This window comes from Echinops telfairi, unplaced genomic scaffold (genome assembly GCF_000313985.2).
Source record: "Echinops telfairi isolate 266 unplaced genomic scaffold, ASM31398v2 ScPeMD7_7469;HRSCAF=8507_0, whole genome shotgun sequence".
In the NCBI taxonomy this organism is placed as follows: domain Eukaryota; kingdom Metazoa; phylum Chordata; class Mammalia; order Afrosoricida; family Tenrecidae; genus Echinops; species Echinops telfairi.
The window spans coordinates 23200731-23215714 of NW_022111372.1; the positions used below are offsets into that span (position 1 = coordinate 23200731).

A 14984-nucleotide genomic window follows, 5' to 3' on the forward strand; every position below is an offset into this window, starting at 1 on the left:
CGGCATTCCTGCTGAGCCAGGCAGAGAAAGGCCAGCATGCACATTGACACAGATTCCCTAGGGACAGGGGTGACTTTTATTGGGCAATCTAGCGGTTAGGGCGAGGTGGGCTGCAGCCTGGTGGGGCTCAGCGCTCGGTCAGGCTCTAGGAGGCTGAGTCAGAGGCCTCTGAGCTGTCCTCACATCAGTGCTCTCTGTGGTTTCGCTGACGTCACTGAGGTCCTTGCTGTCCCCACCACTATCCTCCCGGGAGGCCTCGCCTGCGCTCGACAGTGAGTTGTTCTTGTTCTCCACGGGCCCCAGCACCACCGGCCTGCCCTTCTCCTTCAGCTCCAGCTGCCGCCTCAGTTCATCCGCCATCTGGGTGAGGTCCCGCTTCATGGCGTACGCGTCTTCCCCATCTGCGTAGTACTTGGGCTCCACTTCACTGATCTGGAAATTGAGAGTGTTGGAGTAGAGGTGCAGGGCGGCCCGGTGACTCTTCCTGACGTGCAGAGAGACATATTTAGCGTTGAAGTTCTCAATCATAGCTCGGGAGGCCTGGTCCATCAGCTTCTGCGCCAGGCCAAGGCGACGGTGCGAGCGCTTCACAGCCAGTGACGTAATGTGTCCATGGGGCACGTCATCTGGGTCTTCCTCCATTTTGGCCAACACGTAGCCAACAATCTTCCCATTCTCGTCCTCCGCGATGTAAGAGAGCTGGGGCCAAGAGAGGCCGTGGTAGAAGTAGTACTTCCTCTGGTCGTTCTCTGGGAGGCACAGCAGGTTGCAGTGCTGCATGGTCATCAGGTCCTCCGGCCTCGCATTGCGGATGTTCATGGCGGCGGCGGGGGTCTGGGAACAGTCGCGGGCCCCAGGGGGTCGTGGGCGGGCGGTCGGTGGCCGGCCACGCCTCGATGAGCCACCGGTGCGGCCGGGCGGGCCAGCGGAAGAGGCCGGGAGTGTTTCTTAGTGTCCATCAGGGTTCTCATCTGTGAAGAAGGTCAACCATAGCGGGCATTTCCCACAAAGGGCTGTGAGGGTTGCCTCAGACAATGCATGGGAAGTGTTTCTCAGAGCCTAGCTTGTCAGGCGCTCCTAACTGGATTACTTCTGGTTAGAGATCTATGTGTCTCCATGGCTCTGGCCCACACGTGTGCCATTTGACTTGTTTTCACACTATGCAGTTAACAACAAAATGGCAATTATCTAAATAGCTCATCAATTTTATTCTTACAGGCAGCCAAATTAGACAATTTAGACCAGTAAGTGGATTCCCCCAGCCAGTTTGAATATTTACAAAGCTTTAGTTACTCAGATACTTGCCTATTTTTTTCTATCTCTGTATCTACTATCTGCCTATCTATCTGTTCATCCACACACATACGTGTGTGTCTTATCCCTCTAAGCCTTGGAGACCCAGTCCTTGTGTCACCCCATCACAAGGCCTCACAGTATCAGTTTGTTACTCATATTTTCTTTACGCCAAACTTACTGCCATTGAATTGATTCTGACCCATAGCGATCCTATAAGGCAGAACTGCCCCTGTGGGTTTCTGAGACGGTCACTCTTTGGAGTGTAGGAAGTCTCATGTTATCACTAGAGGTCCTGTTTCTGGAAAAGGCCATCATGCTTGGTAAGGTAGAAAGACAGCAAGTGAGAGGAACACCCCTGATGAGATGGATTGACACAATGGCTGCAACCATGGGCTCAAATGAAACACTGTGAGGACGGCCCAGGACCAGGCCATGTTCTGTGGCCCAAGAGTTGCCAGAAGCCGGAACCAGCGAGACAACACCTAACAGCACCAGCAGGAGCAACAACGTTTTCTTCATGCGACAATAAAATTGTGTCCAGCATAATGAGATTACATGACAAATCCATTTTAAAAAATGGTAATGATCAAAGGATTGAATTCTCTTTTTCTTCTTCTCCTTTTCTTTTGGTGGGGGGAGAAGTAGGGTTTGCAACCTGTAAATCTTGTTTCAGGAGCAACACCTCATGAGAGACACCCCTAAAATCTTGCCAGCTCGATTTTGGTGTAACCGAGCTCCATGAATTTTGTTGCAAGTGATAGAAGACTGGAACTTGGCCCGACTTCACAGTATGGAATGCAATAGGCTAGAAAATAATAAAGTGAGAATAATAATTTCCGTCACACTTACGTCTCCACCAAAGGAGCAAAAAGATACCCCAGAGTTTAAGATCTGCTTTTCTAGTTAGTGATTATATTCTTTTAAATGGGCAATATCCCTTTGAAGTCTATGGTCGTCTGTATGCTCATGAAACGATCTTTTATTGGACTTGACTATATAAATAGTCATGTGGCTGCATGGGAATATTTTAATATTGCCTTACTAGTTAACTTCTTTAGGGCTATTGAAATAGCAGAAAATGTTCTCCAGGTTCCGACAATACTGCTGAGTCGAAAAATAGAATTCTTGGTCTAACAGATGAACTTGCTAAAAAATAAAACAAAATAAACTGCCTTTGCAGTGAGGCAGTTGCCTCGGTGGTGAATAAGAAGTTTTGCTTTGTTTTTAATTTTATAAGGATTCTGAGCACTTGTGTCCTGGCTAGAAGCGGAGTGGCTTCCCCTGAGCCCTGGAACCGCCACAATGCCTCCGTGTGCCCCCTTCAAAAATCACAAAACCCTACAAAACACAATTGACCCTCCCTGCCATTAATGAAAACCCCAATCCTTCCTTAAATGGTCACATTTCGAGAGGGAGTTTTGCTAAGAAAAATGCATTTTTACAGGATGAGAGCCAGAAGTATTTTGGAGAAACGAAAAGGCATGCTTCAAGCTAAGCTTCTAAAATGAACCCAGATTGTATCTAACGGGATGACTAATACGGGTTCAAAATGATTGATTCCAGTCCCCTTTGATCCAGTCCAGCGCTGGGCGACGCTGGTGTTTCAGAGACTGCTGCCTGCGCCTTTCAGGGTTTGCAGGTTTGGAGGGAGATTGATCACCAGGCTCTTTATAGGCAGATGCAGACCTTTTTGTTGGCAGCTAAGCACTTAACTGTACCACCCAGAGGCATCTCTGAATTTATTGAAAAGGGGACTTTCTGATGTCCACGTAGGAGCCCCGGTGGCAGAGTGGTTGTGAGTCGGGTTGCCCACCACTAGGTCAGCAGTTTGAAATCACCGGCCACTCTGCAGGAACACGTCTACTTTCAACTCCCGTAAAGAGTTATAGTCTTAGAAAGTCCCAGGGACAGTTCCCCTCTGCCCTACAGGGCCACTCAGAGATGGACTACTCGATGAGTGAGTTTGTCTGTCTGGTTTTGGTTTTAAGTTCTCTCGATGCATTTGAATGAAATCCAAACGAATGCCCATGAAACCCTGCCTGAGAAGAATATGTCAGTGCACCTCTCTCTCTCACTCGAAAATGCAGAACCAGCACATTTGACGGGACACCGCTTCGAGCCTTCTGGAAGCATACTTGCCCTCTGGTTCTCTTTGATGCCTGATATTGTTACCTGTCAACTGAAATGTGAATGTGTTTTTCATGCCAAGCCTGTCTCTGAGTTGTTCTACCAAAGAAGTAAGACAGTGAGTGGGTCTCAAACTTCCTCCTGCCGCGACCCTTCAACACAGTTCATGTTGTGGTGACCCCCCCCTCAACCATAACATTATTTTTGTTGCTACTTCATCACTGTAATTTTGCTACTGTTATGAATCGGGGGACCCCTGGGAAAGGGTTGTTTGACCTTCAAAGGGGTCATGACCCACAGGTTGAGAACCACTGAAGTAAAACCCATGAGAATAAAATTTGTGGAAAGTTGAAAAAAAAATATTTGTTTAATTTCACGTTCTCTCCCTTGTCAACGGTGAGGGGTTGGAGTTTTTTTGTTTTTGACCCATACGTGTAGCTCACCAATAAAGACTGTTTCCCCTCTGATCGTTGTAGTCACTGAAAGACCCTCTCCATGCGGAACAAGCCAACAGTTCCGTGACTCCCCAGAACCAGAGGGAGCCCTCTCTTTCCTGTAAGCCAAGCAAGTTAGTTCCAGCTTTCTGCCCATTGTGCAAGCCACGGCTGTTCACTGCAAATCACTGGCTAATGTTATGTTCAGGCACTGAAATCCAGGCCGATTTTTGATGTGAATTTGCCTCAAGAAATGGTTTTGGTCTACCCTTGAGAGGTGTTTCTATTTCTGCTTGCTTTTTGCTCATATGCTCATAATGGTTGGCCAAGTGGTAAAGAGTGGAAAGCATACTTTATACAGTTTAAAACCATACGCATCACCGGCAGCAACGGAAAACAAGGCAACTCAAGTAACAAAAACAAGTGGAGAGACAGCAGCTTCCTTTTCAGAGATTCCCCACTGCCTTCAAGGCACCTTGGACTCACAGCGACTGTTGGGCACAGTGCAAACACCCTGTGGGGCACAAGCACACTGTCTCCTCCTTTTGTGTCCAAACTACTGATCTGCCCAACGGGTCATCCTTATTTTCGGAGCTAAGCAGGAAGTAAATGTCCCAAAAATCAAGATGCAGAAAGAAAGGCATATGTGCAGAAACGTTAGTAACTTACAGTAATAAACATAGCTGACCCCCGTGATTTGCAGATCCCGTATTTGTGGCTTCTCGTGTTGTTGTGAGTTGCCTCTGCGTCCATTCCCATGCATGCAAAGTGGCATGGCCCCGCGTGGTTTTCAAGCCTGTGATCTTTTGGAAGCAGATTACCAGACCTGCCTTCGGAGGCACTTCTGGGGAGGTTTGAACTGCCGACCTGTCAGCCAGTATTTGCTCATTTAACTGTTGGTTGCTAGCCTTCCTTGTAGTCCTCAACACACGAAGTGTGGCAATTTCACAGTCACTCACAGACATGCTTGGAGCAGGGGTGTGTTTCAGCCTCCCAATGTGCTTGTTTTAGCCTGAGGTTGAGCAGGGTGATGTTGTTCCCAGCGCTCCCAGGAAACCAGCTCTTGTTCCTTCGCTCATTCATGTAAACAAGTGTCCCTTCCACGGGGGTGTCATGCACTTCGTATCTCTGTGATTCGTGCTGGTGATTCATGGTTTGAAATGACCCCCAAATGGAAGTGCTGACTAGCGTTCCTACGCCTTTTGGAGAAAATACAGATCTTTGTTTAGGCATGCATGAACAGTGTTGCTGACCGAAAATTTAGTGGGAATGAGTTGCAGTAGGTGTCAAACGAGGTGGGATTTTTTTAAAACAGAAATATGCATACAACAAGCTTATGTATTAATAACCCCCAAAACAAACAAACCAACCCACTGCCATCAAATCAATTTTGACTCATATAGGACAGAGTAGAAGTGCCCATCTGTGGGGTTCCGAGACTGTAAACCTTTTCGGGGGCGCAGCCCTCTTCTTCCTTCTGTGGAATGACTGGGTAGTTTTGAACTGCTGACCCTCCCATTAGCAGCCCCACACTTAACCCACGATGCCACCAGGACTTCTCTATGTATTGATGGCTTGGCAGAAACATCGTGACCAGAGGCTCTCAGGAGCCCAGTCCTGCATTTTACCCGAGTGCAATGATTCCACATTCGTGAAGTGATTGTTGGTGGTGGCCTTCCAGAGTGTCATTCCCGTGGCTAACTAGAGTCAGCTGCATGCTGGAATCAAGAAGCGGAACACTGGGTGTTGGAGAGGAAGAGGCGCGTAGATCATTGTGTCCACTGAGACGTTTGGGGGCTGTTGGGAGCTGAGTTTGCTCAAGGACCTTGCTTCCTCTCAGGCGTGCTCGTGGGTCTTCTTCTTTGACAGTTGCATCCTTCCTCGTTGCTAAGACTTGTGATAAGGAAGACCCAAGAAGAATGGTGCATTTGAATTGTGGTCCAGGTGAGGAACGGTGAAAGTCCCGTGGACTGCCAGAAGAACGTCTGTCTTGGGAGAAGGACGGCCAGAATGCTCGTTGGAAGTGAGGACGGCGAGACTTCGCCTTCCGTTCTTTGGACGTGAGATCAGGAGAAACTGGTCCCTGGAAAAAGACCTCATCCTTGGTACATCAGAGGGCAGCCAGACCGAGGAAGACTGGATGGGGGAGAGTGACACAGGAGCAGCAATGGTGGCCTCCCAGTAGGACGCTCTGCAGGTGGCACAGGGTCCGGCGGTGTTTTCTGTCGCTGGACATGGAGTCGCGATGAGTCGGAACTGACTCGACGGCACCTAACTTGTGAGACGCTTTCCTGGGACGTGTGACACTGCCAAATGGAAAAGCTTTAGAAAACAACCGGCATTCAAACAGAGGACCTGTTCAGGCCTTTTCGCCTCACCAGGCATTCCCACGGTCCCCACCAGCACCCACACGTGTGCGCGTGTGCACATTCTACCTCCTTCCAGGTTTCCTTGTTACCTGCTGGAGTTTTCTGTGCTCTTTCCAAGAGCCGTTGCCTCCTGTCAGTGGAAGCAGAGTTTTCGGGATTCCCAGCTGGTGGGAGGCCAGGAGGATTTATGGTGTCCTCGCAGGAACACACAACTTCTGCCTTCCTGCATACTGACACCATTAACGGACGTGTATAAATCAGAGCAGAATGGGGAAAAGGCCTGGCTCTTTCCCTTCCTCGGGGACACTGGCACAGGGCTGGGTCTGACATTTAATGGGTGATTTAAGTGGCAGGAAGGAAGCCCTGAGTTCACGGGGCGTGAGAAGCCATCTGCAGCCATTTAGTGGAAGACCTTGTATGATTGGCCAGCCCAGCCTCAGGGGCTGGGAGACAGGATGGATGATAAAGAGCTCTATGCTTAATGTAACAGAGGGGAAATTCTTTTATGGATTGAATATGTTTTGTAAATCCTAGCCCCTATACTATTGGATGCTATCGGGTAAGTGTTGGGCTGCTACCTGCAAGGTTGGCAGTTCAAACCCACCAACCACTCCCCGGGTGAATGAGGCTGTCTGCTCTCCCCCAAAATTACCATCTTGGAAGCCCACAGGGGCAGGCTGATTCTGGTCACCGGGCGCATATGAGTCAGCGGTGACTCCATGACAGTGAGTGATGAGTTGGAATGGGCTTGATAGCAGTGGGTTTGGGGTTTGGTCTTACACCCCTTTGGGGTGAAGATTTTCTTTGTGGATGTGAATGAGGCCATGCCAGGAAGGGTGTGTTGTAAACCACTCACTTTGGAGAGATAGAAGGAGCAGATAAGGCCCAGAAGCAAGGAAGTGCAGATGGGGTGATGGATGTCACTCCATGTGAAGACAGCCAAGGGCCCAAGGAAGAGCAGCTGGAGAGTCGAGGTACGTCCTTCTACAGCTGGCAGAGAGAAAGCCTTTCCCTAGAGCCAGTGCTTTGAACTCAGACTTCCAGTTTTCTAAACTGCGAGCAAATCGGTTTGTTTGTAAAGCCACATGCATTTTGGTAGTAGCCAACCTCACTGTCCCGAGTCAATTCTGACTCATGGGGCAGAGTAGAACCACCACTGAGGTTTTAAAATCTTTTTGGAGTTGAAAGCCTCATCTTTCACCCATGGAGTTCGAACTGATGACCTTTCCATTAGCGGCTCAACTTATAACCAACGCTGCCACTGGTGCTTCTTCTGTTATAGAGCACCAGAGAAGTAAACTCACTCATGCCATTGAATTGATTCCGACTCACACCGACCCGACAGGGCAAGATAGAGCTACCCCTGTGGGTTTCCAAGATTGTAACTGTTTATGGGAGTAGAAAGCCCCACCTTTCTCTTAAGGAGCGGCTGGCGGTTTTGAACTGCTGACCTTGTGGTTAGCAGCCCAACTCATCACCACTATGCCTCTAGGGAAGTAGGACACTGCTATTTCAGTTTACCTTATCTGTAGCCATCTCTCCTCTCCCTCTTCAGTCTTTGCCTGTCTCAACCTGACAACTCTTTGAGTGGGTACCCATGCCCTTGCTCTGTGATGCCCCAGCAAGTCTGCCTTTCTTTCTTGAAGTGCCCTCTGCATACGGATGTTCTTATCCTTATCCCACTCTGGTGCCGTTCTTGTTGTTGCCGACTGGTGTTTTGTTAGCTATGTAAAGCCATTTAACTGTGTGGATCATAACAAACTATGGCTATCCCTGAGAAGAACGGGAATTCCAGAACACTTCCCTGTGTTCACATGGAACCTGCATATGAAGCAAGAGGGGATGCTGTATGGTTTAAAACCCGAAAAGCTGTGTGGAAGGGTGGTAGCCTTTCACCATCCCTACTTAAAATTTTTTTATTTTGAATTAATCGAGGATTTACAGATTAGATCATTGCTGTATTCAACAACTTATCAAGTCTCCTCATGGGTTGCCCTGTTTCCAGCATCCCCTACCCACCCCCCATTGCCTTGCTATTGGGTGTGATTTTCCCCTTCACCCAAACCAGCTCCTGGCTACTCCCCTAGCTTATTGCTTCCCTTCTCCTCCTGGCCATTTTCAACCGCTCTGGACCGTCAACGTCTGTTTCTTTCGGTGTGAAAGCCTCTTCTTGGTTTTAAAAATAATAATAATAATAACAGGGGCCTCACACAGTGCTTGCCCTTTTGTGATGGACTGTTTTCACTCAGCATAATGCGCTCCGAGTCCATCCGTCTCACAGTTCCTTGTGTGGTCATTCCTGCTTGTTCATGGTAACTCCGTTTAATGGATGGTTACGGAGGAGCCAAGGACTTTATGCGACTTATCTTGGCCACCATTATGACCCCCAGTATGCTGACGAACACTGAGAGGCTTGTTAAAATTACCACAAGTTTCTTGCCCAGGGTCTGGCTGTACTGGGACTCTGACCTTGGTTTGATTCCAAAAGGCATGATTTCATTCTCACTACAAATTTGTGTGATGGAGAACTTCATACATACTTTGCCTACAAGAAGATGGAATGTTTCTTCAGTCATTAATTCATTCTTTAGAATTTTGTCGAGTGTTGACCGTGGTGGTGTGATGCAAGCACTGGACCGTATACGGAAAGGTCGGCGGTTCGAATTTCCCTGCAGCTCTAAGGGAGGACGGCCCGGTGATCTGCTCCCATCAAGAAGCACAGCCAAGACAAGCTTAGTGGTTCCACTCTGCCACAGGGGGTTGCTGGGAGCCGGAATCGACTGACGGCACAGAACAAGTGCCACCGGGAACCCTGAACCTGGGCCCCTGAGGAAATACAAGGAGGTTCCTGGGAGTCTTTGGTCCCAACAGTTTGGTCAACTGATCAATATCAGGTTAATATATAACCTTGCCTTATGCATGCTTTTGTTTAAAGACACCTTTCTTAATATATGTCTTTCAAATAGCTAATCACATGCAGTGTTTCTTTACCAAGCACTAGCCAAGGAAGTGTTTGACATGTTCATGAGCCTGGGAGACATGAGCATACATTTCACTCAATAGTTCTGTTCAACGCCCTTCAGTTTTGATTGGTTGTCATCTCGGGAATCTGAGTTGATGAGTGTTTCAGACAATTGGGTGCTCAGTGTTTTGACGGATATGTTTATTGATTATACTCCAGGGATCAAACATTGATGGGGATTACCAAGGTGACTTAGATAGGGTCACAAAACAAATCAAAACGACCGACTATGACTCATTGTGACCCCACATGGATCAGAGTACGTAGAACTGTATTCCGTTGTATTTCTAGTGGCTGAGTTGTTGGAAGCAGACTGCCAGGCCTTTCTTATGAGGTGCCTTCCAACCTTTTGCTTAGCAGCCAAGCAGTGGCATTCCCCAGGAACTCTAAGCTGAAAACACGAGTGACCTGTTCCTGAGCTGGACCTTTATGACTGTTTCAAAGCCAAAGAGAAATGATTTTAATATTGCTTGTTTAATTTGTATCTCAGATCACCTCAAGGGATTGGTGGATCACTGGTAGACGTCTCGCCTTCCTTGCTCGGTGCTGGGTTTGATTCCTGGGCCGTGTGCACTGCACACACAGCTACTGCTTGTCTGTCCGCGGAGGCATGGGCGTACCCGTGGTTCTGAACAGGTTTTCCTGGAGCTTCCAGATGACCAGGGAGTAGGAAGAAAAGCCTGGCAAATCTGCTTCCCCAAATCACCCACAAAAACCCTATGGATCACCATGATCTGCAGCCCAGCATGAGAATGGTGCAGGACTGGACAGCAGTTCATTATATTGTGTCTGGGTTCACCATTTTAATGGGGTCCAACTCACAGACAGCCAATGACAGCCTTTAAGCTTTCTGAATTTTGATGTCTCTGTGGGGGCTAAGAATTTAGCGTCATTTCAGGACTACTTTTATCCATGTGAATAGTAAGTACATTTTGATAAGCAAGGAAGAAGAGTCTGTATTTTAACAAAGTAGACAAGCCTCTGATTAGAATTCCAACAATCCCATAACCCGCCTCTGCCCCAATTCTGTGCAGCTCAGCGATCTCCAGCTTCTCTCTTGTGCGTTTTTCGTGGCTTCCAGGAGACAGTTTCCAGTTCCCCAACAGCAGGATAGTTCCAGGGTGGCAGGACGTGAGTTGCTTCTTGAGTCAGAGCTGGCATCAGGTGCAGAGAATCCCAGGGAGGTGGCCTCAGCGCCCTGGGTGGGTGAGGGAGCCTTAACCCATCCCGACTTTCTCCCCTAGTCAGAGACTTTGCTCTTCCCCAGCCCCTCCCAGGCTCTGCCAACCAACATCGATCCTAATGAGCTCTGTTGTTTAAACTGGAGAAGGAAACTTTTTACCCTCAATTACAAAAGAGATGGATTTTAGCAGCATGGCAGCAGGAGCTGGCCAGCAGGGAGCCAGAGGTTAGGAGCTGCCTGCTCTGCTACATAAATAGCAGCAATTAATGGGCCCCTGGAAAAGACAGCACCGGTGTGTGGTGTGTGTTTGCCCGGTGGCGTCATTTCTCTGTGAAGTGGAGCAGCACCGCCATGAATTCCAAACCCAGAGAAGGATGTTTTCTGTTCCTGTTAAATGAACACCAGCCATCCAGGAGCACGTTCTGGGGAGGCATTTACACGCTTTTCTTGGCAAGAAGGTGTGAAACCAATTTATTTTCACAGTTTCCCACTGGATCATGCTAATCACGGCCTATCTTAGCCCCTTGACACCGAGTTCCCAGTTCCCAGTTCCGGTGTGAGCAGGAATGAGCCTGGAACCCCGGAGCTCAAAGCCCCTTACCATTTCCTTCCTCATTTGCCCAGCTTCCCCTCTACCTCTTCCTGCTCAGTTCCATTCATCCAACCCAGATGTTATTTTTAGAAGGAGGTTTCCAAAGCCGGCCCAGGAAGAGCTGTCGCCAAGGGTCTAGTTGGCTAATGGCCTCGGGCTTCTTCTGCGGGCACTTGGATTCAGCCGCCGGAGCATCTGCAGCGCGCCTTCCGGCCGTGCTTGTTTGGACACGGAGGTCAGTCACATCTCTTCCGTCCTGGAGCTGACGTGGGCGTGGAGGGATTCTCCACCGGTGAGTCCATGCTCAGCCAGCCAGCCCACAGGTACCAGAGACTTCCATGACCCTTCGTTCCATTTAACCACGGGCTTTTTGATGCCCCTCTTATTGAAGTGGTGCAGTTGGGTTGACGGGTGGGGTGCGTGCAGGGAAGAGACCAGGGAACAGTACTAGATGCAGTGGTAGTTCAGTCATAAACTTCTTAGTCTCCATGTTGGGCACCTTGATTTGATTTTCAGCCAGAGTGTTTTTCATGTGTAGCTGCCACTTGTTTGACAGGTTTCAATGGAGCTTCCAGAATAAGAGGCTAGCAAGAAAGGCCTGGCCGTCTCTTTCTGAAAATTAGCCAATAAACCCTAAGGATTATGACTCAATCATTATGATATCATGATTATGACATAACCCAGGTCGATACTCACCTTCATGAAGAGATCACTGAAGATATGGGTGCGATAGCAAAGTGTTGGTGCCGGGGCTATAAAAAAATATATCATCTGAAGTCTTAAAGGCTTGTTGTGAAACAAGCAACCATCTAAGTGAGGTGACCGCTAAGACCATATGGGAGAAGCTTGCCAGCCTGTGTGATCCAAGGATTGTAGATAATAAAATCCAAGTCTGGAGGGGGAATTAAAGAACTTAAATTCTGAGCACTGGGTTTGAAGCAGTCTATGGATGACAGTGAAAGCTCCATATCTATGTGCAGGGTCCCCACTGGCAGGAACCCTCCAGTGAACCCCTCTGGCCACTGACCAGGGCCGTGAGTAGCCTTGCTGTCAGACAGAGTGCATTGGGAAGTGGACTCATGCAGATGCAGGTAGGGTAAAATTCAGCACCATAGCATCTGCTCTCCCTTTGTATCCACTTTACTGATTCTAGCTTTTATTATTTTCTGTTATCTTTTCTTTTTTTTTTTTTTAAGCATTTTATTAGGGGCTCATACAACTGTTATCCCAATCCATTCTGTTATCTTTTCAGCAGATGTTTTTCTACCTTTTGTTTTGTTGTTGGGTTTTTATTGTTTCCTTGTTTGGTATGTTTTCTTTATATGAAATCTAGAATAGGAAAATCTATAGAGGCAGTAACTGGATTATTAGTGTTTTGGGGTTATGCAGGGGAGGGTGCGGGGAGCTGGGTAGAAGAAAGAAGAAAATATTCTCACATTGATTGTGGTGATTGCATAATTCTCTTTAATATACTTAAACTATTGAATTGTGTGATATGTGAATTACATGTCAATAAAACCGTTCAGATAACAACAACCAAACCCTAAGGATCCCAATGGTCTGATGTGAAACAGATTGTGGGTTTGGCACACGACCTGGCAGTGTTTCTTGTCTCCCTAGTAGCTGCTCTGGGGAAGGGCACGAGGGCCCAGAGAATTTGGGAAGGATCAGGTGTACTTGGTAGCAGGGGCACAGCCCAGCATCAGACGCTCATGTAGGGGGAATCGAGTGGCACATGTCGGTCAGTGGTAAAGAACAAAGTTCCCACAACCTGCGGTAACACTGGTTGCTCGGCTTCTTCCCAGCCCCGTTTCTCCGCACGGACTGTGCCCTATCTCTCCGCCAGACTCTTAACAAGTGAGAAACTGCTTCCTGCAGCAGGTGGCCAGACAGTTACCAGTGAGCAGATGGTCCTCTGTCTTCAACTTGGCTAGGTCTTAAGTTTCTCTCTCTACCCAGACTCACTCAGAGTAACTCACCCTTTCTTCTTCCACTTCTTATCCCTCCCCTCGCCTTAGCACTCAGCCTTAGTCATACATAAGGCTGCTGCAGGCCAGGGTGGGTCCGAAGCACACCCTTCGGTGGGGAGTGGACATAGCCTCCTCTCCTCACCACCACCCTCTTCCCTTCCTTCCTTCTTTCCTTACCTCAGGCCTAGGTCCTTTGTGCTTCAGACCAGCGCCGCGTGTCACATCCCGCTCTGCTCCTGACACTGGGCCGGGCGTGTTGGGGAATGTCCTAGGAAAGGTCTGAGCCTGGAAAAAGATGAGACGGATCCAACAGGGCCATCCATCCCAGTATCCGGAACCAGTGCCGGAGGCATCAGACATTTGTTCGGATAAGGAGAAATGCCTGCTGTAGCCTGGGGAGCTGGGGTGGGGGTGGGGAGTAGAATAGGGTAAGGGGACTTTATATGGAGTCCCTGGGTACAACCAGCTAATAGGCACAGCTGCTAATCGAAAGGTTTGATTTCACCCAGAGGCACCTCAGAAGAAATGCCCGGTGATCTACTGCTGAAAAGATTAGCCGCCGAGCACCCTATGGTGCATGTTCTACTCCGATCCAAACAGGCTTTCCATGAGTTAGGATTGAGTGGTTACTAGTAAAAGGACTGTGACTGTTTGGGGGTAGGGGTAGGGGGCGGAAGGTAGGTACAGCTGTGATTAGCCAGGCCAGGGGAGGTGACATTTCTCTGTTGTCATCTGGTGACCTTCCCTGTACCCTCCTTTTCATGTCAGGGCACCAGTGACACTGGCTCAGGTCCCAATCTACGCCAGCATGACCTCATGTGACCCACTTACACCCGCAGAGACTCCACTTCCAGGCAAGTTCCTGTTCCTGTGTGCCGGAGGTGAGGACGGCAACATAGCTCTGTCCCTCTCACAGTGGATACTTGAGGCCTAGGACACTGTCTCACTGAGCATGGCTAAGAAGGTCTGGTACATTTGAGGTGCTGAATAAGTGACACATTTTGTTGGAGAGGGGAAAAGTCATGGGAGTTTAGCAAACAGTATTTACTAAGAAATCACCTTCTGAAAAGAAAATATCCTTTGGGCCTAATTTCCATGTAAAAAGGAACACTGGTCAACCCGAGGCTCTCATTCCCCGTGCAGTCTGACTGTGGAGAACATCGTGCTGTAAGAGCACTGAGATTAAGGTCCCGTGGGAGAGAGATGGGCTATTGGCTCCTGAAAAGATTTCCAGCCTCGGAACCCTGCGTTAGGTTGCTGAGTTAGAATCAACCCGACAGTAGTGGATTTGGAGGACTGACTGAGGGGAGACTGTAAACGAGTTAGGAGCCCCTGGGTGCCAATGCTACCTGGAAGATGGACTGCTCGAGGTCACCCAGAGGCACCTTGAAGGAAAGGGGTGGCAGGCTCCCTACCCCAGATCAGCCATTGAAAACCCCATGGATCCGAGTTCCTCTCTGACACACCCTCTTGGGGTCTCAGTGAGTTGAAACCCACTTGATCTCAGTTAAAACAAAACCAGAAAACCTTTGTTTACTTGCTACAATAAAGTATACATTGTATTATGTATGAAACATAGACTTGTAGGTCTATCGTCATGATAATAATGAGCAGCCTCTTTGCTCAATCAATATTCTTTTCTTCCTCCCTGTCACATGGAAGACACGCCTCACACCTGCTTCTTCCATTTTGGAGTTTGGATGCATCCGCATTCCTTGTTGTATCTCAAAGGAATGTGTTTTAAAGGCAGTGAAGGGGGATCCCAGATGAAGGGATGCCTTTGAAATCCTGTTAACTCGGTTCCATTGTCGACAGCCTCAACTGAGCCAATATTTAAAGAAGAGCAGATCCTAGCCTGATATGAAATCACTGCCTTGGGATTTGGGGGTTGAAAGCAACTGTCTCCCACAGAGTCTGAAACCCTGATGTGATGGCTCAGACTTCTCTTTTCATCTGCAGAAGGGTGGGGCAAAGAAGTGCACTCCCTGCCC

At 48.5% G+C, this 14984-nt stretch overlaps 2 protein-coding genes across 2 annotated transcripts in view; one reads left to right on the forward strand and one right to left on the reverse strand.

The window, feature by feature from the left end:
- HUNK (hormonally up-regulated Neu-associated kinase) overlaps positions 1-14984 on the forward strand; it is a 140722-nt gene that overhangs the window by 30683 nt on the left and 95055 nt on the right. The gene's annotated exons all lie outside the window — the stretch shown is intronic.
- On the reverse strand, positions 146-819 carry LOC101649318 (N-alpha-acetyltransferase 10-like). The gene is given in 2 exon segments (XM_045284746.1): positions 146-180; positions 183-819. Coding segments are annotated over 2 exon segments (672 nt in total).